The sequence below is a fragment of the Aristolochia californica genome, unplaced genomic scaffold (assembly GCF_029961685.1).
Source record: "Aristolochia californica isolate CCGP_79_NKW_82.1479 unplaced genomic scaffold, dmAriCali1.0.hap1 SCAF_5, whole genome shotgun sequence".
Taxonomy (NCBI): Eukaryota; Viridiplantae; Streptophyta; class Magnoliopsida; order Piperales; family Aristolochiaceae; genus Aristolochia; species Aristolochia californica.
The window spans coordinates 43,942,303-43,966,429 of NW_027182214.1; the positions used below are offsets into that span (position 1 = coordinate 43,942,303).

The 24,127-nt window shown below is 38.5% G+C and overlaps 3 protein-coding genes across 6 annotated transcripts; 1 reads left to right on the forward strand and 2 right to left on the reverse strand.

Moving 5' to 3' along the window:
* The first annotated feature begins 1,857 nt into the window (after window positions 1–1,857).
* On the forward strand, window positions 1,858–5,488 carry LOC137965885 (uncharacterized). 4 transcript variants are annotated; one of them, XM_068812263.1, is made up of 7 exons: window positions 1,858–2,548; window positions 2,943–3,240; window positions 3,331–3,417; window positions 3,642–3,818; window positions 4,163–4,247; window positions 4,621–4,792; window positions 5,033–5,488. In XM_068812263.1, exons 3-7 carry the CDS (start codon window positions 3,373–3,375, stop codon window positions 5,118–5,120), a joined length of 567 nt encoding a protein of 188 aa, XP_068668364.1. In that variant the 5' UTR covers window positions 1,858–2,548; window positions 2,943–3,240; window positions 3,331–3,372; the 3' UTR covers window positions 5,121–5,488. The 4 variants fall into 4 exon arrangements, with proteins under 4 accessions (XP_068668364.1, XP_068668363.1, XP_068668366.1 ...); XM_068812262.1 differs by having other exon boundaries at window positions 2,943–3,234; XM_068812265.1 differs by having other exon boundaries at window positions 2,943–3,234; window positions 4,169–4,247.
* On the reverse strand, window positions 5,435–7,003 carry LOC137965884 (probable pyruvate, phosphate dikinase regulatory protein, chloroplastic). Its single transcript, XM_068812261.1, has 3 exons — window positions 6,506–7,003; window positions 5,776–6,415; window positions 5,435–5,671 (listed from the first exon to the last, which is right to left on the reverse strand). The coding sequence occupies exons 1-3, from the start codon at window positions 6,977–6,979 to the stop codon at window positions 5,568–5,570; spliced, it is 1,218 nt and encodes a 405-aa protein (XP_068668362.1). The 5' UTR covers window positions 6,980–7,003; the 3' UTR covers window positions 5,435–5,567.
* Window positions 7,004–10,216: 3,213 nt separating this feature from the next.
* LOC137966630 (gibberellin 2-beta-dioxygenase 8-like) lies at window positions 10,217–12,720 on the reverse strand. Its single transcript, XM_068813311.1, has 3 exons — window positions 12,230–12,720; window positions 10,783–11,104; window positions 10,217–10,667 (listed from the first exon to the last, which is right to left on the reverse strand). The coding sequence occupies exons 1-3, from the start codon at window positions 12,691–12,693 to the stop codon at window positions 10,419–10,421; spliced, it is 1,035 nt and encodes a 344-aa protein (XP_068669412.1). The 5' UTR covers window positions 12,694–12,720; the 3' UTR covers window positions 10,217–10,418.
* Window positions 12,721–24,127: the final 11,407 nt, after the last annotated feature.

A 24,127-nucleotide genomic window follows, 5' to 3' on the forward strand; every position in this document is an offset into this window, starting at 1 on the left:
CAAAGGCGAGCCACCACTGCTTTCTCCTCTCCGGTAACAACGTCGGCGTCCAAACCTGACCTCTTCCGACAACAGTCCCAAGTCCCGAGCTCCGGCTACGGCAACAGCAGCAAACAACATCCTGTTCTTTGTTTCAGCAACAACAACAAACAACACTCTGTTCTTCATTCCGGCAACAACGAGCCTTTGCGGCTCTCTCTTCTATGGCAACTACGACGGCGACGACACCGACAGCAGGACCTTCCCTTCCGGCACCGACGATTCACGTCTTGTCAGAGTAGTTCCGTCCACTCTTGTTAGAGTTTGTGGTCTGAGTTAGGTACTTGGTTTTCCACACCTTAAATTACTAGTCTTTTCGGGTTGTATTGGCCAGGTATCTGACTCAAAACTCCGAAGTTAAGCGAGTTTGGGCAAAAATAATTATAGGATGGGTGACCTCCTGGGAAAGTACTTTTGCCTAGGACTTTAACATGTCTCATACCCTAGCTCCCTCTTTCCTTCTCTCTGGCGTATTTTCCCCCTTTATGTTTCTCTTCGTTTTTCTGTCCCATGATTTTTTTTTTTTTACCCTTCTTGATTTTATTTCCTCACTAATTCCCGACGCACTATTCGTCTACAACTTAAACAAAAGATGGGCCCACATGAACTGGGCCCGCTGGTGTTGATTTTCATACAACTTAAACAAAAGATGGGCCCACATGAACTGGGCCCGCTGGTGTTGATTTTCAACATATTAGCTTTGTAGCTTATCTCAGATTCGCTGCTCAGTCTTATCCTTACTTTGGCAGTTGATGATTTGCCCTCGTTCTCTCACTGAATCATAATCGCGCTTTTGTTTTTAAGCATAATTCATAATGATCTTCCGTCTCGACATGGTGTTGGTAGGGTCGAGTGGTGTGACAAGGCTTCCGACTCTTATCCAACAGGTTTCCAATTCTAGACGTCACTCTAGACAAAGCTTGGCCCAGATCAAATTCCTAACGAAAATGGCTGGAAATTAGTTAAGATAATCATTTGGGATAATGAAACCCGTAAGTGGGATTTCTCCGCAGCTACTGTGGCGTTGAATTTGCCCAACAGGAGAAGAGAATCTTCAAGTGGCATAAATGGTCCATACTTAAAAGGTGATTAATGTGGGTAGTGAAGGCATTCAAGATTGATTTGCATCTGTACAAGCTCCAGAGAGTTCTGTAATATGAAATTCAATAGCAATTCATTTCTTCCATTAAAGTAGTTGACTGTAATTCGTGAACCCCGACCTCATGTTCGTGCCATGTAAGGAGATGATTCAAAATTTCTATTTTCTGCTACTGTTCATTTGCTGGAAAGAGAGAGCAGGAATCCAGTTTTCGTAAACTACTAAACAGCTCTTCCTCTTCTCTTCTAATCATCATCGTTCATCATGCTAGGCTAGAAAGTCTTCTGTAAGTACGTGAGTGCTACAGATATGGTCAACGTGCTCATTCGTAAATCCTCACTGAAGAAAAACGAGCGATTCTTCATTAGTTGGAGATGAATTAGAAGCCAACATTCCGCGTGGGGACTCTGATTCTGTGAACCAGGTAACGTAACCCATACTCAGAATTGACTCTTGCCGTGTTCTGGGGAGTTTCTATGGATGCTTCTCCTGGAAACCACTAAGAGAACCGTGTAATTCGGGATGGCTGTTAGCGATGACCCCAGCGCCTGAAGAAGGAATGGAAGAGACATCGATCTGCTTTCAAGAATAAGAATTATACACAATTTGACAGGTTCTTCAATGTCTAATCCAGCTTCATAAACTGGTTACTGCTCTCTCTTCTAGTTCAAGATTTTCAGAAACCGCCTACCTGAATTATTCCCTTCAACCTAGTTTCAGAAACTGCCGTCCGTCTTATATCTACCATGAAATAACTGTTCGCCTTATCAAAAAACAAAAAACACAAAATTGCTCACCCATTAAAGGTCCTTACTGTACTCTGCATATCCAGAACGAATTCTTCTCATGAATAAATAATTACACAAGCAAAAAACCTCCCTCTCGGCTCTCAGTTCTCTACCGGATTTCCTCTGTCTATCACCATGATTTGAAGCAAGGGAGGCGATTCCTCCACGATCAGCGCCGCACCCATTTCGGCACTCCACATGCCTTTCGTGTATTTAAATGATTTCTTCATTTCTTCCCTAAAAACTCTCATCGATTCCAGAACGAAACGAAGTGGAAACAAAATTTCTTTAACCCAGCATTCCCCCTCTTTCTTTGTCCTCCAGTGGAATCTGAAAATCCTGTAAAGCAAGAGCCGGCTTTCTCATAAAACCTGTCCCTCTTTCTCCCCCTCCCCCGGTCGTGGTCCTTCTCGCGTGAACAGAGGACAGACAGGGACGAAGATAAAAACCGACAGATACCCAAAAGCAAGTTTCAGAGATGAGCAAATAGGTGTCGCTGTTGCATGCGGGCAGATAAATCAAACAGCACACCTGTCAGCTGCGCTCACTGAGAATCTGAGAAGAGCATCACGGTTCACGATTCTTTTATTCTGAGTAGACAACAAATTTGATCATCATCCAGGTGAGATTAAGTCACATTCAAGAATTCAATTAATTTATCGGTCCCGTTGAAAACGTTAATGGCCGTCGATATTTGGATTATGCATTGGTTTCTGCTCTGGTTGGCTTTTGTTTGTTTTGTTCTAATGCAGCAAACAGAAGCAACAGGAAGTCAAGAATAATTTTTTTTATGTAGAACAATTGAGCTCTTAATTAATATCTGGTTGGTCATGTCGATGCTGGTTGGTGCCTAAACCGATTAAAGGTCTCTTATTTATCTACAATGAAGAAAACAAAACGAGAACTGGTTTGGTACCAAGAGAAGAAACAATTTCTCTAGCTCACGCAACCGCTAGACCAAACTGCTCTTTTATTGCTACTGTTAATGGTTATAATAGAATCACTTTCTTCTACAGAACGGCTCGTGAGCTCTTGAAAGTTCCAAACAGTCTACTGAACTCTCATCTGATGTAAACGCAACCTAGGATTAGTCCTGTGATTATTCCTTGTATCGTTTCTGGGTTTCATTCCCGTGTTCAGAAGGAATTCTTCACTCTCAAGGCAAAAGTAGATATGATATGATGTGAAGCACCAAAAATCTGTTTTGGGTGTTTTTGTGTCCTTCGAATTTTGTGAAAATTGTCTTCGTCGCAGCAGGTTTGTTCAGGAGCTGTTGAAGAAAATCTTTCACCTCGTTCGTGTTTTCAGGTTCTGGTGAATTCCTTCTCTTCCTGTTGTCTATTTAATAATAGTTTCTGATCTTTACCTTTTGACTAACATTACTCGGCAATTCATCTACTGCAGCCTCCCAGACCTGAATAAGCCGTCTTGTTTCTCTTGAAGTCTATGGTGATCGAGAAAGAAAAGAATATGGCGGAAATCCCAAAATTGGTATGTACGGACGATAGATGTTTGGTTGTATTGTTGTTTGTTTCTTCGCATAATTGAATTTGTTTTCTGTTGACTGTTTCATCGGGTTTGTCAGTTCGGCGTTTCTTCCATTAATTGAAGGTGATGTGAATTTCGATAAGTTCGTTAAACAGACCGAATGGTTTTTCCTTCTGAGATTTCGTTTCTTTATTTTGATTGTTTATTTTTCTCTTTATCCTCGGAAGGGTCATGATTCGGCTCAGAGTTTTTCTTACGAGTTCGAGCTCGGAGCTTCTAAAAGCACCATTAAAATGGCTGCCGCGGATCAACAAGTCGTCTTCAAGACAACAGAGGGAGGAGAAAGTTTTGTTTTGGAGATGGACAGCTTATTCTCGCATATCGCTGGAAAAGATTTAACCAGTGTAAGTTTTCATCAAACAAGGTTTGAATTACGGAAATCCTTTCTTCTTTGAAATTCCTATAGTTTCTTTCGTAAAACCCTGTTTCGATTTATACCCGAAAACTGTTTTAACCTGATCCTGCAAATTCAAATCTTCACAAGAGTTTGTTGAGCTCTTGCATTTATATACTCAAATTTTATTTCCCTAAAACGTGTAATTGATTAAGGATCAAGCTCTTCTTATGATTTCGCAAATTCCATCGTAAAGCGGCAGTAATTATGACATAGAGGGCCTCTGATGTTCGTATATAGTTTCCAGCTCTGCACATGGTAATGATTTCATTGTCTTATTTCCTGTAATTAAAGTTGCAGAGAAGCTTTTCTCGGAAAGAATCGCTGAGAGGAGACCGTAAGCTTCAGCAAAGAGAAACTGATGATTCGCCCACCAAAGGTATGATTGTAACAAGGAACTTGCATGTGACGCTTTTTCATGTTTCAACGGTTGCCCTGTTTCATTTTCTTTCACTCCCTCATGATCACGACTCAGTTGAATGCAGAACGGGGTTCTTCCCCGAGTCTTACGCCATTCTCATCCCTCTTTCTGCTTAAAAATTGGGCGCTTATTAATGGCAACGATCGTTTTAAAACTTTAAATCTCTTTATTTCTCTTCATCCAGTCCAGTGTCTTTTAATGCTCGACCTGTGATTCTGAATCCATTAACCAGTCTTCAAAACTTCAGTCCAGTAGAAAACTTGGCGAGACAATTATAGTGGGATCAAGTAAACGCTTTGATTGAAATTCTTTAATGTATTCAAACAAGCAGGTGGGTTGGGTGGTGGGGTTTGCACGGCGGAGAAGGCGGTGGTTATCCCTGTGGGAGGGACCACTGCGAGTGAGCCAGCAACCAACATGGAAAGCAGCAGAAGTAGGAGATACTGTAACAGGCGTTCCTCTTGGATCGACCCAAAGAGAGTGCTTTTGCTCTTCGCCACACTGTAAGTGTTCCTTCACTTCCGTCGCCGTTTTGTCGCTGTAGGTTAATGATCATTACGCTGTAAAAGATATTTCTCCATGGATAAAACTAATTTCCACACATTCTGGTAATTATTTGCTCATCATGGGAGCGAGCCTCTCAGTCAAAACTAATAGAATTGTTCCTTTCGTCGTTACTCCAGCAGATCAGTCTGAGACATGGCTTTATCTTATTACCTTGATGGACATGGTCTCTGCTGCAGGTCGAGCATGGGGACGATCATACTCATATATTTCACACTCTCGATGAGCAAGATCAATGGCGACGATGCTATAGCAGCTCAGCAGTAATTAGCCTCACAGTTACTTGGCCTACCAATTCAAAAAGTACAAGACCACACAGATGCACAGAATTATGGGCAGCTATACAGTAATCTTCCCCTGGTTTCCATTGTGGATTGATTGACAGCACATGAAGAAATCACTAAAAAGAGAGGGGGGAGAGAGGATGCAATCTACAGAAATCTTCATTCCTTTTGCAATCCAATTTAAGAAACAAAGAAAAAGGTGCATCGCTTATAGAAGATGCAGACAGTAATATATAGAAATAGAATCCACATGCTGTGTTTGGAAGTGATGTAACACTGTTTTAATGGAGGAGCACTTGGCCGTAGAGTTTCAGAATGATGTAAACGCAGCCTCTCTTTTTCTTTTTCTTATTAATATATGATATAAAAAAGAAAATTCTATTAATAATCCTCAATAGAGAATCGAAACCTCTGCTGAGTCCTATTTGCCTTAATAGCGCTTTGATATTCTTGGCATAGAGCACTTCTGGCTTCGATCATGAAAAATTCTCACCACAACCGCCGCAGTTTCTTCTATCGCCTTTCCGGTCACCTCTGTGAATTGGATAAAAGAAAATTGTTATTTTGATGATCACGAGTAAACACGAAAATCCCACAAAAAAAAAAAAAAAAAAAAAATCAGTTTCTTTCCCTTTTACCTATCACCGGCCACACTGGGTTCTGCGCAAATATCTTTCCGGCGAATTCCAGTTCTTGTCTCACATGACCCATATCCGAGTAGTTGCTCCTCATTTCGCTACTGAATCCCAGACTCTTTGCTCTCGCCCGCCTGATCGTTTGCAACACCACCGGATTAATCGTCAAGCCGATGATTTTATGTTGGTCAATCTCGAACAGTGTTTTCGGCAGATGGACGCCGATTACTATCGGTACGTTGGCCACTTTATATCCCTTCTGGGATAAGTAAATCGATAATGGGGTCTTGCCGGTTCGAGAGACGCCGACGAGGACTATGTCAGCCCGGATGATGTTCTGTGGCATGGCGCCATCGTCTTGCTTGATGGTGAACTCGATGGCTTCAATGCGTTTGAAGTACTCTTTGTTGAGGGGAAATTGCCGGCCGGGGGCGCCGCGGGGGATGCCGGAGGGGGAGACGCCGAGGTGGGCGGCGATGGCCTCCGTTGTCGGACCTAGGATGTCGGCGGATGGAACGCCCCAGAGGTCACACGCGTGCTTTGCTGCCTCGGCCATGGTGGGGTCCGCCAGGGTGTAGAGGAGAAGCGCGCCCTCTTGGGCCGCTTGCTTGATTATTTCCACGAATCGCTCCATGTCATCTATCTATCAACGGTCAGGGTATTTTTTAATTTTTTATATTTATTCTAATTATCTTTATTGACGTTATTCTAATAAACGTAAAGACAAACGTACCCCAGAGAATAAGTGGGTATTTACAGCACAACCTCGGTCTACCAGGCAATGCTCGAACTGGCCCAAGGCGGCGTTGACGGAATGCTCAGCCGTCCATCCTGTCCCGTCGGAGACCATGTAAATCGCCTTCCCGGCCGTTGATTCGCCGTCATCATCTTCCTCTTCCTCGCTTCTTTCTCCTGAAAGCGCCGGCCACAGCTCTTTCGACGGGGCGACGGCATGAGGAGCAGAGGCAGTCTCATCGGTACGATTAACCGAGCGATCTAATCTGCGACCGGATCGTATGGCACGAGCTCTTGACCAACGTTTCAGCTGGGAGCTGCCCTTTGATTTTGGAGCCTGGTTCTGAGATGCCTCCGGCGTCTGGTTTTCGTTACCGGTGGGTAGGGAGAAGGGTTTTCTTAGTTTCGATTTAGTGTCGGAAGCCGTCGAAGGTGCGCACAGGTTGGGGAAGGGGAAGCTGCTTGTAGCCATGTTTTGTTATATCCTCTTATTTTCCTCCCGTTATTTTTTTTTTCTTCTTTTTAGCAGGGGAAGAGGAGGATCGAAGAACAAAGACAGCCGGTCAAGGGCTCTATCGGCTGGATAAGATGAAATTTTGGGCTGGATAAAAAAACAAGAATATTTGATATTTCAGTTCTTAAAGACAATTAGCTAGCGAGAGTAACGTATCGTACCTTAACCTCTATTTCCTACTTTTTCTTGCATTTTAGAACCGGGTGAGAAAGTGGTGTTTTTGTTTTTTACTTGCTGTAGCTGAGGTGAACTGCAGAAGTAAGAGATTGTTGAAAGAAAATGGAGCTCAAAATAAAACATGGAAATTAGTTTTTTTCCGGTAGAGACGATGAATCAATTTCAAAATCGAACACCTCCACGGAAATTGATGAAATCGCCTCGCCTCCTCTGAAAATTTTCGAAGGAATCCTCGGTCCACACTCTGAGGCTATGGTGATGAATCTAGGAAAGCCATAGGTGCTTTTTGGAATTGGAATTCGGATAGTAATGACCCAAATGTCTACTTCACTGTTCTTTCCAGCAGATCAATATGAAAATAAAAGTCAATACTGATAGCAAGAAACTCTTGAAGTTGAAGCTGAACAGATGATGGTGAATCTGGACACTTATCGAATCATACAGAGCGAAAGAGGTTCGCAGACGAGGATGTTGATCATATCATTGTCGGGAAGAGAAGCAGAAGACAAGAACACTGAGAAGCAAAAGAGGCTCGCTATTATTTATCTTTTTGACCATTGGAAGCCCTTTCACCGTTGGATCATGGTGGTTGACTTGAATGTCTGACGTTGATGACTACTAACTTCCCAAAGGCCTAATCGTTGTCTACCGCCGCTACTCTGACCGACTTTTCTTGGTCTGACTCTCCTACTCATCTTCTCTTTCGAGCTACCCATTATCTTGCCATTCTTGCACTGGAAGTGCTGCGAGTTCACCATGGATGTCGTAACCGAAATGCTCAAGAACTTATTTATTGCAGCGAAATATCGGGCAGATTACATTCTTAATTACATAGAGAATATTGAGAGCTTCAAAAGCGAAGCTGACTATAGACGGAGGAGAAACGATGTTCTGGTTCAGTTGGATGAGGCTAGTCGGAGATTAGAAGAGCCCAACGAGGAAATTCAAGTGGTTGCAGATCACAGAGGATGTCGGGACAGAGAAGAGGAGAATGGCTCAAGCAGCAATGGAGCATGATTATTGTCTTCGTGGATGGTTTCCTAATTGGAAGCTGCGGTTTAAATTAGAGAATCTTTATTCCAATGTGTTTCCAGTTCTTGGAGGAACCTGAAGATATTTTCCATGTGCATAGATAAGTCTTACATGGAAAGAGTATCCTCCAATACTCTGCGGCTGGACGTATCATACCCTGCTTCAAACTGGCAGAGATCTTTACCTATCTCTTGTTTGAGGGAACTTTACCAGTTGGATGCAGGCAGATTAAATGCCGTAGAGCGTCTTTGGATAAAAAAACGCAATCAACTCGAGTACTTGTTCGAAGAAATTCCACAAGATACATCTCTGAATTTGAACTTCATCTTGATAGTATGGAAAATCTGAAGAACACGGCAATCCTGTAATCCTGTAACTGATAAGCTGGTGAAGGATGAAAGATCAATTAGCACAGTTATCTTTCTGATCAGCATATGCATTACTTTCTCCAGGAAACTGTCCCAAAGAACACGGCGGAAATAAGCATCTCAGGTTGACTCAGGCATCGAGAATGAAAGGTTCGATATGAACAAAAAAAGCCTGTGGGAAACACTCCATTTTAAGTGGATCTTTGAAATAGTGGGTTCGTCCCCTCTAATCCAACCCATCTTATCACAAATCCGAGTAAACTTGACCGAATTAGAGGCTTCAAGAGTTATTGTTTTACAGAATCTCAACCCAGACTAATTGTATTAGCCCTTTACTTAGGTAAAATAATCCAAACTACAGCAAACGGAAGCAATCAAAACCTCCAGAGACTTGTCAATTCGATGTGATTCGACTTATCATCAATCTAAAATTGTGAGTCACGTCTGGGTAAGCAGCTGCTTCGCAATTTCATTCTAAATATCTTAATATGCTTCAGAATGTTTGTGATCGTCATCCATCCATTCAATGTCCACTTTCATATGTCGACAAAACATTTCTAAATGGTTTTGGTGTCCAATATGAATCTCTTGGGTAAGTGCTTTTGCTGCTCACAGAAAGATCTTCAATAAGTACAATAAGCGACTAAAGAACCATTCTTTCTCCAGAACTCATCCAATTATATATTGTCACTCAAACTTTTGCATTCTTTGCCTTGGGAGAAAGGAAATGGTAAGAAGCGAATCAAACCATCGTTTTAAACACAGAGAGAAGCGAGCACCAGGGTGCTGTTACGGACTCTTAGTTGCATGGCTTATACAAGCAGAAAATTAGAGTTCTGGTTGGTCTACCACGGCAGCCAAGGACTTCCAGAGGCTGAGGTCAGTGATACAACTTGGGATGTCGTCGTCTAGAAGGGATCAACAGATTACAGATGGCTGGTGCTCTTTTACTCTTCTCTTCCCGTGAAACAGAAGGTGAAGAAGAATCAAACGAAAAATGGGTGAGACCTGGGGCAGGTGGATCATTTCTCCAAGGGTGATGGAACACAATAGGTGCTTATTCTCGCAAAGTCTTCCTTTCTTTTGATTTGTCTAATCCGAAGACTGTAATGTCATTTCATAGCTACAGAAACATTGACGATAAATACAAAAAACATATGACATATTTATAACCCGATGATTAAAATTTTGCTTGCACAACCCGACCAGTTCTGCTGAGGATGAATCAATACAAAGCCGTGCTTCAATTTTCAATTGCGACCTATACCTGGGGATCACCTTTCACCTTATTTCATGATGATGGAGACAAGTGCTCGAGGGTAATTCCCAGACAGCGTTCATAGATTCTGTTCATAAAGGGGAAGGGTGTTTGAGATCCATCACTTTTAATTTAAAGAGGAAATGGATCCATTGATAAAACCCCATTTTAACGTGAGCAAGACTGAGACACAAAACCTAGTATGTATCTATTCACTCCCGACCATGGTTTTGCTGAAACCACCGTCCAGCAGTTCCCATTGATATACGCAAAGGTAACTCATCTTCTTCTTCTTAAAAAAAAAAACATATTTTTAGCTTGTCTTATCGTAGACTTACGACATCAAATTTTGCACGGCTTCTGAACTTTGAAAGTGCCCAATTTTACAGATGAGAAAGCAGAATGCAATAAAAGGAAAATCTTAATTCCAATTTCTAAATGGAAAACTTTTCTTTGATTTTACATTGAGCAGTATCCCTAACCCATATAAGTTAGCCCGGTTGCTTCCCTTTGAGCTGTTCTACTCTATTCCCTTGAAACTTTGTTCTACTTCAGCTTGCTGCTATCTAACATTCATGGTTTCGTTCAGAAACCTGGGAAGACCTATCTTGCAGCCCATCGTCTTCACATCATCCTGGACCTGTTGTCTGAACTCCTTGAAGCTGAACTTTCGATACATCGATGGCTGTTGGAAGCTCTCTATCACAGTGTCATTGGAAGGGCACATGAAGTAAGCTACCGAAAATCTTTCCAAATTGTTGTTTGTCATCACTCGGTGCTCGACGCTCTTGTAAGCGCCATTGCTCCATGCCTGAAAAATATAGCAAGCTTCAACATAGTTAGCACTTCTTGAATTGAGGATAGGGATTCCAAACTAATAGTCAGCAAGTTTCCTTACTTCGTGAGCAATATATATATATAAATACCTGAAACAAATCGCCCACGTTGACAATGAGAGCTTCCTGTATGGGCTTCACTGTGATCCACCTCCCATCTCTCAGCAGCTGCAACCCTCCCACTTGATCTTGATACAGGATGGTGAGGAAATCACTGTCTGTGTGCGGCATCAATCCAAAAACCTCCGCCGAGATTGGACATGGAGGGTATCTGTTCAACCGAAGATAACACGTCTTTCTGGAGCAGCTATCCACGAAGTAACTCGAGTTGTCTCCTGCTTCCTCTGCTAGTATCTTCGCCAACCTTTGTGCCAAGTTGGAAACTGCTTCCGCGAACTCTTCTATGGTTGATCTGAAACCAATAGGGGAATCAGCAACGAAATAATACGAAATACAGAAATTGAAACAAGACGCAACCCACAATTTGTAAGGGTGATCAGGTGGAAACCATGGAAAGGATGAAGGCGTGGTGAATTTAAATCCTAGCTGGGAACTGTCATCTCAACTGGTCTCAGCGCCCCGGTAGAAGAAGAGAAGGGGTCTATGGACATATATACAAGAATCTCACACAGTGGTAAATTAATAGCCTCAGAAAGATGAGATACCAGAGCAGCCACCTCTCACTCTGAGAATTTTTACCACAGATTAGTGGTTTACATTTTCCATAAAAGCTGGAACTAAAGTACTCAATTTTCGCTGTCTTGCAAAGGCTCTTTCATGGTGGCTCTAGTAGTCAAACACTGCAAAGGGCTCCATAACAGCCATCCGACGTACAAAATGATTGTACCGTGGAACTGATCTCAATGAATGAGTACTTTTACCATGGTAGAGTGAGAAAGATCTTCTAAAAGGAAGTCCTCAAATAATGGCGGACGGTTAGGAACGGAGAGAGAGATACTCCAGACAGGCTGATGCAGTGTTCCTTGACTTATCCGCTGAACTCTTAGCTGAGCCTATTAATGGCGGAGAATCGACCATTTGTGCAGAGATGACACGGAAACGAACTCAAAGCTTTCTCAGTTTCACATGGCTTCGATAAGAGCATGTGTCCTCGTTTCAGCAAATGGAGCTGGAATGTGTCAGCACTTGGCAGTCGGGTGTCTCAGTGGCACTCCCTTTCTCCCTCACCACCGCTACCTCTCTAAAAGTTGAACCAGATAGGACGCCCAGATATTTGTCGACTACCCTTCCAGTTAATCCAAGAATAAGGAAAACAATTTCCAGTTTTCCTGCCGTGAACATTTTGACTAGTCTGCTCACAGCAGCCTAAGGCACGCATTGAACAGCCCACGGCTTCGTACTGGGAACCATTTGATCATTTTTCTACTGAAACATAACCGGGTTGTTTAAGATTCAAGAGATGGTAAACCGCAAGCGCAGATTAGTTAATTATTCAGTTTCATGTATTACTGGGATGCACCTTGAGTGTCTGAAAGCAAGAAACCGAGGCAAGCCAGCAATGTAAACGAGAGCTCACCTGAGAGTGTCTTCGTCGTCGTCTACCGTCTGGTCATCTTCCACTGCGAAGGGAATATGAAAAGCCTCCGACCACGACAGCTGCTGAAGCGATGTCGCGGTTGGCGCTCCCCAACGGTAACTGTCCGGAGAGAAATTCGACAGCTTGTTGTTCTGCTTCTTCTCAAAGGGTTGCCGAAACACTTTAATTTGCTCGACGGAAATCCTCTCCAAGAGCTCCTTAGCGATCCCATGGTTGCTCACCTGGAAGAAACCCCACTCTTTAGACGCGTCCACTATCTCCCTCTTGCACTCTTCCCTCAACCATCCGCCGAGCTCCAGTCGACCGAGGTCGATGAGGGGGAGGTCGTGGGCCAGTCCGCCCGCGACGGCCACGCAGCCGGACTTGATGGGATGGTCGTCGTCTTTCCAGGATCTCCCGAGAAGGGTCTCGTAGGTTTTCTCGAAGGGTGGGTTGGAATCCATTTGGAACGGCTGAGAAAGACAGAGGGAGAGAAGGAGTTAGACGCAGACGAGGAAGATTCCTGTGAAGAAGGAGACAAAAACGGAAGAGAATTTTGTCTGTCGTCGATGTAACCGTTACCGCATAAGCATTCCCCGATTCGGAGGTGAGGAGTTTTGAGGAGCACGTCATCTCGAAACGAGTTTCCTCCCTCTTTCTCTTTCTGGGGACGAGAGAGTTTCGGCTGCTGGCTGCTTTTCAAGTCCTCCCCTGAAAGATGACAGAGACCTGCTTTGGATCATGCCATATACTGACAATAAATGGAGTTGGGTTCACCTGAACCGCCTGGTCTAGGAAATCATTGGACCCGGTCAATAACTAAATTGGGTACGAATGAAATGTTCGATTAATTCACACACGACCCATTGGGTTCATGACTCGATTACTATAAATTATTAAAAAATATTAAAAAAGAAATATTGAGGATGGGCCTATTGGGCTGTCCTCAAATCTATTCACATGGCCCATTGGGATCTCATTTTCCATATTTAGGTTCATAAACATTATGAATTTCTAGTGACATAAAGAGGCAAAAATAGTAAAAAATTCGTTCATCATTTAGGTTCACTTAAACCGACTTTTGGGTTGATCCTAGCTTAATCACATTACTAATTCGATCAAATTAGTACACCCCAAAACCGACCTATTAGATTTGGGTCGGGTTCACGACAACCCACTTAAAAATATAAAAAAATAAATTCAAATTTCTAAAAAAATATAAAGGTAAAATAAAATAAGCACACAAACTTAGAACAAGCATTTTATTGGTAGAAAAATTAAAATAAATGTTATAAATATAAGAATAAGTGCTCTAATCCGGTTCGGTCTTTCACAAACCAAACAAGTTTGGTTCAATATTTTGTGCAATTTTAAACCCTTAAACCATGCTTTCAAACCCATCGATATGATCAAGTGTGTAAATCTAAACCTCAATCGATTTCTAAGTTTGTTTAGCGTATGAACAAGTTTTAAAGTAAGAAATATGTGACAACTGATCCAATACAAAAAACCATTTGGTGCGAAACATAGGAAACGTTATTTCAGCCAACAGATCATGATCAATGACTATCTCAGTGATTCGATCATGATCAGATGGACGGCTTAGCTGTTTGGCATGTTTCTCACCAAATAACTTTTTGAATTAGATAGAAAGTGGTGTTTAGTGTAAGTTACTCGTGTCAAAAATCACCTCTTGCATGCATTGGCCGACATGCTCAAACCAAGAAAACGTCAAGTACCGAAACATATCACCGGCATTATCATTTTGTCTCCTTATCAAAATGTTCCCGGTGAGAAGGAAACATGTCACCGGCCGATATTGTTTTTTTCTCCTTTGTGTTGATAAGTAAGAAGAAAGTTATCTGAATTTTATGAAAAAAATCAGGTATTAAACTCAAGTAAATATAGTGGCAACCAAGAGCCATCAATCAGACGTCGGTATCGGCAATTAAATGTACACGTCCTGAAAGAAAAAGTAGTCTCTTGACTCTTTTCGGCACTCTCCTACTTAAGGGCACAGGTGCCCCTGTGATTCGTTTTGGGGCCGCTCAGGAGACCATCCGGTGCCCCAGAAGCATCACATGCACGTTCATTTATGCCCATGCATGGAACCCAGAACCCAGAACCATGTCCTGTCCTTTGTTAGTGATGGGGTAATCAACTCTGCAGATGACAGAGGAGATGTAGAGATGGATAATGTGTCTTTTCCAGGTTCAATTAGAATTTTTGAATTACATAATCTACGAGATGAGAAGATTATACTCTTGAGCAGATTAAGATTCCAAAACATGGACAAAGAAACAGATTATCAGAGAAAGAAAACAAAAACAGGTTATGGACCACCTTATCCTATCATTTTAGATACAACCCTGGTAGCTAAATCAGATAAATCTCAGTTTACTTACCTGTGACTGGAGTGTTCTTGACTTTTCTGGGATCAGTTCCTCCTTCAAGAAGAAAAAACAGCAGCAACTCTAGTCTGGAATCCTTGCGTGTATGTGCTAATACACAAGAACAATAAAATCCCACGTTAACTTTACATCATTAGCCGCTGGCTGGAAACATGAAATATCAATCACAACTGCACAAAAACATTGTGTTATTTGATTCTAAACAAGGACTTGGAGTCACTGGAGACATATCATGGCTGCCTAGACGTGTCCAGAAGAGGTAGAGATCACATCAATGGCAGCAGAAAGAAAGCATGAAAAACAACAACAAGTTTGGAAGAAAAGGAAAGAAGAGGAGTAGATACTGGAAGTCAGTAGTGGAGGATGGTAAAGGAGACAAAATAAGCTTTGTTTACATTTAAAGAGATGATTCAGCATTAGAGTGTAAAGTTGACAGCTGAAGGAGCTACCCCAGAAGTCCAAGTGGCTGCTCCCCCCGCCGGGGTGCTTATCATATTCATAGTGAATACGATGGCTGTGAGTGGTTTCTGGGATTCGGATGAGATATAAAGCCCCAATACATTCGCCTGAGTGTAACGAAAGAGAAAAGAAAGAGAGAAGCTAGCAGGAGAGAATTAAGAGCAAGAGAACTTACAGACGGGTGATGCGAGTAGAAGAGCAGGAGTGAGATGAGCGTGGACGTCTTGCAATCCTGGGACATTTATAAGCTCTTGATTGGGTTCAATCTTATTAGGTTGTGGAAAAAGAAAATTGGCGGGCCAAGCAGGAATTAATCGGATTGAGATTCTCTGGTCAATAACACGAACACGCGGCCGGGTAAGATATCAGACATGCTAAGCTGCGATTTTTTTTCGAGACACTGTTAGGTGCGTGAGGGAGGCAGTGAGAGAGTAGATTGAGAGCACGAGGCAGGAGGAGTATCGAAATTGTCTCAAATCCTTTCACATACACTCTTGTTATCTCCCCAGCAGAGCACAAGACCATTGCGGATGCTAAAAAGGGACTGTTCCTGCGATTCCCCTCTTTCTCTCTCTCTCTCTCTCTCTCTCTCTCTCTCTCTGTCACAGATCGTTCATGTCGGGGAACCGACTACGAATAATGGTATGGATGCGATGCTGGGTCATGAACCAGTGGAAGGGGAGAGAGATGGGGAGGATTCGATGGTCTACGTCCTAACCGGAAAAAAATTAAAAACTCAGACTGAGGAGTCGCTACCCAGCAGAGACGTGGCAATTTTGCAGCCAGCACACGGAGTCTCCACACCAAGGGGCCTGTCGACAGGTCACCTTTCACTAAGCTACGACCACCCCATGGCCTCCGACTTTGTTTTTGTGTGCCGACTTACCCTGTACGTATGCTACAAGCATTCTACGCCCTGAAACTTTCTCCATTTACTACGGCTTCTACACTGCATTGCTTCAGCGACACTGGGTTGGTGCGCCAGGATTATTTGCGTTGAGAATTGTCATTTATCGAAGAAGAGTTATCTCGTAAACGTGTAAGGAACAGAGCAAAGAGAGAACCCTGAGTGCTCGGTTGGGGATTTTCAGCACAAATCTTCTAAACAGAGATCTTCCGGAGGATTCTGGCTGGGGCATGTCTCCTATAATTGTTCATTTTTTTTTTTCTGTTTCTCTTACCTCTTGGCCTTCCACTCTTGGAATAAACTAGCTATTGGCGTCTACTGTTTAGATGCTGCAGAGAGTTTTTGCACTGGTAGGATTTACCTGTCGAAGGCAATTCTTTTTCCACAGTTTATGAAAATATTCAGGCAGTGACTTAGGCACTGGTTGACAAGGCGAGCTCGTGGGTTTCTCCAAACCTGACACTGACCTGACGCATGCCATCCCTACAATTACAGGCGCTTTGTCTTCCAGGTTGATTCCTCTTGACTTCATCCAAACAGCTGTTGGGAGGAACGATCCTACATGAAACTTGAATAAGATGATCTTCATTCATTTTTTTAAAGAAAGACGAGACATCTAATCAAATTATGCTGTAACGTGATTGAAGAATTCGGGAGAAAAAATGGTGAATTGCATCATTTGCCATACTTGGAAAGAACCAAAAGATCTGCCCAAAGTTGATGGGTCCATCGAGTTGATTATGATTGGAAAAGAGAAGAATTAGCTAGCTATTCTTCATGCTAATTAGTTTAACACTGTTGAAGTAGGTAAGTACATTATTAAGAACCACACAGAACTTGACTAAGGGTATTGAATTGATATTGATATGAAGAGTTAATATGGGTCAGCTTCCAGTGAAAGGAAATGGACACTCATCAAGTACATGTTGGAAATTAGCATCAGAGAGATACTAAGAGGACAAGGTGCCTGTCAAAAGTGGTCGTTCACATTTAGGGCAGAGACAAAATCCTCTAAAGGTACTTGCCTCTTGATTTAATCCCAAAAGATAATGTGTTATGGGAAATGTTAGGAATTATATGCTCTAATTCCAAAATAACAAGAACCATAATAATAACCACTGAAAAAAAGAAAAGCAAGCACAAAATTACAACAAGATTTATACAACTTCGCCTCAAAGTGAGATTACGTCATGTCTTATGCCGCCACAGTAATCCACTATAAAGATGAAATAGAGTACAAAGAGAAATTGCACACACTTACAGACGTTTTTCTCTAACCTCTCTTGGACTGCAATTCAAAGTCCCTCTTTGTGATAATGATAAAACCCCTAATAGAGACGCCCCTTCAATTATAAAGAGAAAAGTAGGGTAACCGTTTTATAAGAGTGAAATTTTAAAACTGTCTTTAATGAAATAACAGTCAATATATCGTTAACTGACTCACTCAGTTTAAGGCGTTGATTAGGTTCCACATCTTAACAAGAAATCCAAGAAGTAATTTTCATAAACAAATCTGAGGTATCTGGTTTTCCTATTATGGGTTTATATGAAAATCTTGTCTGCATCAGTCCACCCATTCTGACCGAATGGCTGTTAATTTCCCTCTGTAGGGTGTTATTCATGAGACTCTAAAGCTTCAGGGACCTTTCTGGGGTTGAATGTAACAGTTCTTTCGATCGACTTCAACTTTAATTATAAAGGAACATACCACAGTCGGCACCGCTCAGTGGTGTTTTGTTTTTTTCTTTCTTCTAAAAATCTAAATCATCATCGATGATAGCTCTCCCAATTAATATACGGTCTTGTCACGGAATCTCCTACCTAATAAAATGGGTAAATTTCAGCTGCTGGGTCATGGAATACAAAAGAAAAAGGCAAACGGAAAAAAAAAAAAAACTCCGAGAATGGCAAGGAATCTGCAGACCATAACTGAAGTTGTCGACGAGAAGAGCAGCGGTGGGAATTGATTGAACATGGGTATGTAGAAAGATGTAGCAGTTAAAAAAAGCCAAGCTCCTATACTTCCTTATCTCATTCATTAAATGACAAGTCCATAATTCGTTTTTTCTGCTGCTGATGATCGGCCCAGGGTGTCTCGATGGGTGGCGCGTAGCTATCGTTACGTGATCGAAAATCCAAACACGGGCGTTGGGAGGCTGTAGAATCAGTTGCAGTCCCCACTCTATCGCTTCAGGGGAGTGCCTGAGCTCCATCGACGTGGATGGTTACCGTTCTCATGTCGGCAAATGTGTGTTGCCTCCCTGATTCAACAGATGTCGACTGCAACAACTTCCTCACTACCTTCAACACCCGCTTCTTAATTTTTTTGTATGACTAAGCAGTAATTCGATGACTTCTTCTGACCGACTGGAGCCGTTTCCTGTGTTGTCGTCTCTGCGTAGGAAGCTCTGGGGACGCGTCTGCAACACGGGAAAACGTGGAGGAAGACAGAAGGAGATGCCGCACCGTTTTGAAAGAATCAAGGACGGTAAAGATGGCAGCTCGTGAGTGCAATTACAGGAGTAGACACTGGGGGATTTTCTGTCAAAACCTAAATATTAAACCGATGTAATAAAATAAATAAATTCAAATAGGTTAAAAGGGTATAAATGTGATTCCAATTTTACAAGTCATATATGATAATTAATTAAATAAATAAATAAAATAGTAAGCTTTTGAGATTATATACAAGTAAAAATTAAAAATTAAGAAAATTCATTAGATTCCTTGGTTCGAGTACTTTTACGATTTTACCCTTACTTAAGATCGCAAGATTTGATCCTAACCAACCAAAATATCTGAGCCCTTGATAAATTAAATATTAAAAAAAGAACTGGGGCCAATATCATGGAAGCCTCTTTTCCTAATCTTGTCTGGCTGCCATTTGGCATGCAACGTGGCCTTCCAATCATTTAAAAGCTTTAAAGTGTGGCTCTGGTTTTGCACTTTTCTCTTTCCGAGTAGTCGCTTTCTCACCGGTGCCGGCGATTCTTTCCTTCCGCCTCGGCGCCGATCGTCCTCGCATTGAAGAAAAATGCCTAAGCAATCTCTTATTGGTCTTAATTGTAATATTTACCTATTAATATACATTACTTATAATAAAATTATTCTTAATTTATTATCTTATTCTCAATTAAATAATTAAATAATTTAATTATGTTATTATGACAACTTGATTAAAGACTGTAAATTAGACAATTAATTGTAATTAACTAAATAATTTATTAAGTAATTAAATATTCAATTAAATAATTTAGTAATTATTTAATAATTAATTTATTAGGTGATAAATTAAGCAAACAATTAGATGACTAACTTATTGATTAATTAGTTTAATACTTTAATAAATGAAAATAAAACACATTTTCATTATTTAATAATTTTATTTATTATTTAATATTTTTAATAGTTTAATAAATATTATATTTAAGAATTTATTTTAGTGGTTTAAATTGTTCTCTATAATTTTTTAATTTTTAATTTTTAATTTAACTAATTAATCAACTATTTGACTATGTAGATAAAAAAAATTAATTGACTAAAAAATTAATAATGTAAATACCAAAGTAATTAGTAGGCGGTTAATATTATAATGATTTGATTTATTATTAATTAATTCATTAATTAAATATAATAATATAATAATAAGTAAGTAATTTATAATATAAAAAATAATTAATTAAATTACTAATATGTTAATTAACTAAATATGTAATGGATTTAAGCAATTATGTAATTAACTAAATGATTAATTAGTTAAGTGAATTAACTACTTCATTGACTAAGTAATGTTATTTAGTAATTTATTAACTAATTAATTAAGTAAATAAATTAGTAATTAATTTTTTTAATAATTTAAGAGATTAAATATTAACTAATTGATCATTAATTAACTAATTAAATAATTTAATTAAGTATTCACCTTTAATGAGTTAAGTAATTAACTAATGATACTTAAGTAAATGATTATCTAATTAACTAATTACATAATATAATTAAGTAAATTAATTGGATAAATAATTAGTTACTAGTTTTATAAATTTATTTTAGTTGTTCATTCATTTTCCTCTCTTTTATAAATCATTAAAAGGGTAACAGATGCAACAAGTAAAGGGTATGTAGTAATTTATTTCATTAATTAGATTGAATTCTAAGGTGATATAGTGAGGGATATTTCAACTCCATTTGAGTTAAATATATTGTTCAAAATTTCCAAATTAGTTTACCTTAATTGCATGAGGCCACAAAGGCACAGCTCATGCATTGACTTTAAGAATTGATGTAAAAGGTTTTTGGACACTTAAACATGTTTTTTGGAATTATTATTTTTTTCTTCTATTTGGTGCATATATTTGGTTCCACTTGAAGTACAAATTGGACTAAATTACTCAACATGTCAATCAAGGTAGTTTTGTTGAGTGGCCATGAAGGTGATTGAGTTGTTCAAAGTCATTTTGTTGAAGGAATCACTATCAAGGGTTCAACTTTTGACGATAGATCTAAAATTTTAGGTTCAATGTCAAAGTCATCTTTTCTAAGCAGTTTCATTACCAAACTAAGTGAATACACGCTTATGGGGTTGGTCCACAATGAACTTGAAAAGAAGTTAAACTTTAATTCATTTTAAATGAATTGATTCAACTTCAACTCATCCTTGGGTATGAGTGTAGACGAGTTGAAGTGCACTGGAAAACAAATTCCAGTGTTAGTGCCCCAAATTGAAAAATATGATATAAACAAGAGAATGAGTAACTTTTTATAATATACTTAAATAGAACATATACCTAAACAGATAATTAACAAAAATAGACATGGTTACTACACTTATAAGTGATTTAATGTGTAGTATTAAAATATATTAATATACTAAATAATGAAATATTATATTATATGAATTAATGATTACAGTTTATAATAAATTAATATAATAATTATGTGTGACAAGAATAAATTAAAAAATAATAATAAAAATAATAGAAGAGAATATAATAAATAAATAAATAAATTTTAAATAACATAAGATATTTTTTAACATTAAAAATCACTAATTTAATTAAAGTAATAAAAATAAATATATTATTTTATCAATAACATAATATATATTTTTACGTATTATTAGTTAATAATTTATTTCATTAGTTTAATTAATTATAGAAATGGGATAATTAAACAAAAATAATTGATCAAATGTTTGCTTTAATAATATTTTAATTACGACTATTAAATCACTAATTTAATACAGTAATTACAAAATGATTATACTAAATAAATAAAATAATTATTTTATTAATAAAAAAAGATGGATTATTTTACAAAATAAATATAATAAAGTTATAATGCTGGTTTAGTTTTTCCTAACTTAGAAAAAATTAAATCACAGCATCATCTTCCTCACGACGCTGATAATGGCGGGAGAACGGCGGGCCAATAGGCAACAGCGACGGAGGCGGAGGCAGCGCTCCGATGGTATGCCAAGGGGGAGAAGAGAGGGAGGCCGAGAGGGAGAAGTTAGAGGAAAAAAATTCGGGGGAGGAAGGCCGAAGAGGGAGAAGAAGCCGAGAGGGAGAAGAGAGCAGAAGAGGGAGGCAAGAGAGGGAGAAGGGAGAAGAAGCCGAGAGGGAGAAAAGAGCGGGAGAGCAAAGAGAGGGAGAATAGAGCGAAATGAGGGAAAAAATTTCGCCGGGGGAGGGAACGACACATCCCGCGCGACGCTTCATGTGAATGAATTGTAAAATAGGCCTAAAACACGATTCTCCGATTTTTGCCTGAGAAGATTACCTAGCGTGATTCAAATGAAGAGACGCTCATTCACCACTAACGGCCTAATCTAATGAACGAAGTAATGCACACATAATTTATCTATGCTTAATTTTGGACTAACTCGCCCTATATGTCGGTCAAGGTAGTTCTTATGGTCATAATTGGCCACCAAGGTGATTTTGTATAAGTCATTTTGTTGAAGGGATCACTATTATGGCTTCAACTTTTGACCAAGTCCATATCAATAGTAGTACGCAAGTAAAATCTATATTGAAAGTATGAGGTTTCACTTCATTCCAAATTTTAAAAAAATAAAAAATAATATGATTATTTTTAAAAATATAACATCTTCTTAGTAAGTTTAGTTAATAATAGTTATTATTATTATTATAAAATATTTAGTAATATGATAAAATATTCTTAGACTAGCTATAATGATAATATATTATTTTTATTAACTAGTATTTATGTGAAAATTTTATATATTTAGTTAATTATAGTAATAATATATTTAATTTTATTTAAAATGTGTATAAAAATCGTAGTTGCTCCATTAACTTTGAAATTCTAAAGTCACCTAGACTCCTCAAAGAAGTACATTTTTTTAATGATATCATTGTGATATCAAATGGGATATTTTATAATAAAAAATGACATCATTATGGGGGGTTAGTCAATATTTGTGTCAACATGAACTTGAACTTTAAGTTCAAGTTCAAGTTCATTTGAATCATTTACATGAACTTTAACTTCAAATTTGGTGTTAGAGTGGACAAATTCATGTACACTGGAAAACAATTTCTAGTGTTAGTGTCTCAAACTGAGAAATATATAAAAAAGAAAGAAAGAATGAGTAACTTGTAATAATATACTTAAATAGAACATATATACCTAAACACCAAATTAACCATAAAAACATAATTATTACACTAATAAGTAGTTTACCGTAGAATTAAAATATATTAATATACTGATTAATTAAATAAAATTATTATATTAATTAATTATTGCAATTTATTGTACATTAATACAATAATTATGTGTGAAAATTAACCGTGCACTGATTAATTATAAAATAAATAAATAAAAAGTAAAAAAAATAACAAAAGCGAATATAATAAATAAATAAATAAATTTATTAATATCATAAGATATATTTTAACATAAAAAATGAATCATTAAACAAGAATAATTGACTACTCTTAAATCACTAATTTAAAACAGTAATAAAAAATAAATATATTATTTTATCAATATATTCAAAATTTAATAAATGAAAATAAAACAAAATTTCATTAATTAATAAATTTATTTTTAATTTAATATTTTAAATAGTTTAATAAATATTATATTCAATAATTTGTTTTAGTGGTTTAAGTGAGGGATATTTCAACTCCATTTTCTTCTTAGTCTTGAATACACTCTTAGTCTATACGTCGGTCAAGGTAGTTCTTATGGTCATAATTGGACACCAAGGTGATTTAGTAGAAGTCATTTTGTTGAAGGGATCAATATTATGGCTTCAACTTTTGACCAAGCCCATATCATAGTAGTACACAAGTAAAATCTATATTTAAAGTATGAGGTTTCACTTCATTCCAAATTTTTAAAAATAAAAAATAATATGATTATTTAAAAAAAAACATCTTCTTAGTAAGTTTAGTTAATAATAATAATAATTATTATAAAATATTTAGTAATATGATAAACTATTCTTAGACTAGCTATAATGATAATATATTATTTTGATTAACTAGTATTTATGTGAAAATTTTATATATTTAGTTAATTATAGTAATAATATATTTGTTTCTTACCAAATTTCCACCTACAAATGTAAAATATCCAGATGTAGATCGTCGATCATCTATTGACCCAGCCCAATCGGCACTGGTATATCCTTCAATTTTCAAGTCGCCTCCTTTTCTAAATAAAATTCATTTCCTTGGAGATGATTTCAAGTAGCGCAAGATATGGTTAACGACATTCATATGTTTTTCACTTGGGGAGTGCATAAATTGACTAACCACACTTAGTATATAAGCTAAATCTGGTCTGGTATGTGTAAGATACATTAACCTCCCGACTAGTCACTGATAACGTTCCTTGTTAGGAGGGACTTGATCTGAGTGTGTTCCCAGTTTTAGATTTTCTTCCATGGGAGTACTGACAGGACTACATGTTGTCATACCAATTTCCTTCAACAAATCCAAAGCATATTTTCATTGAGATAGAAAAATTCCTTCATTCGATCTCGACACTTCAATACCAAGAAAGTATTTTAAGTAGCCAAGATCTTTCCGAGAAAAAGACTTCAATTTCTATCATATTTTGTTATTTACATCAATGACTTAAATAACC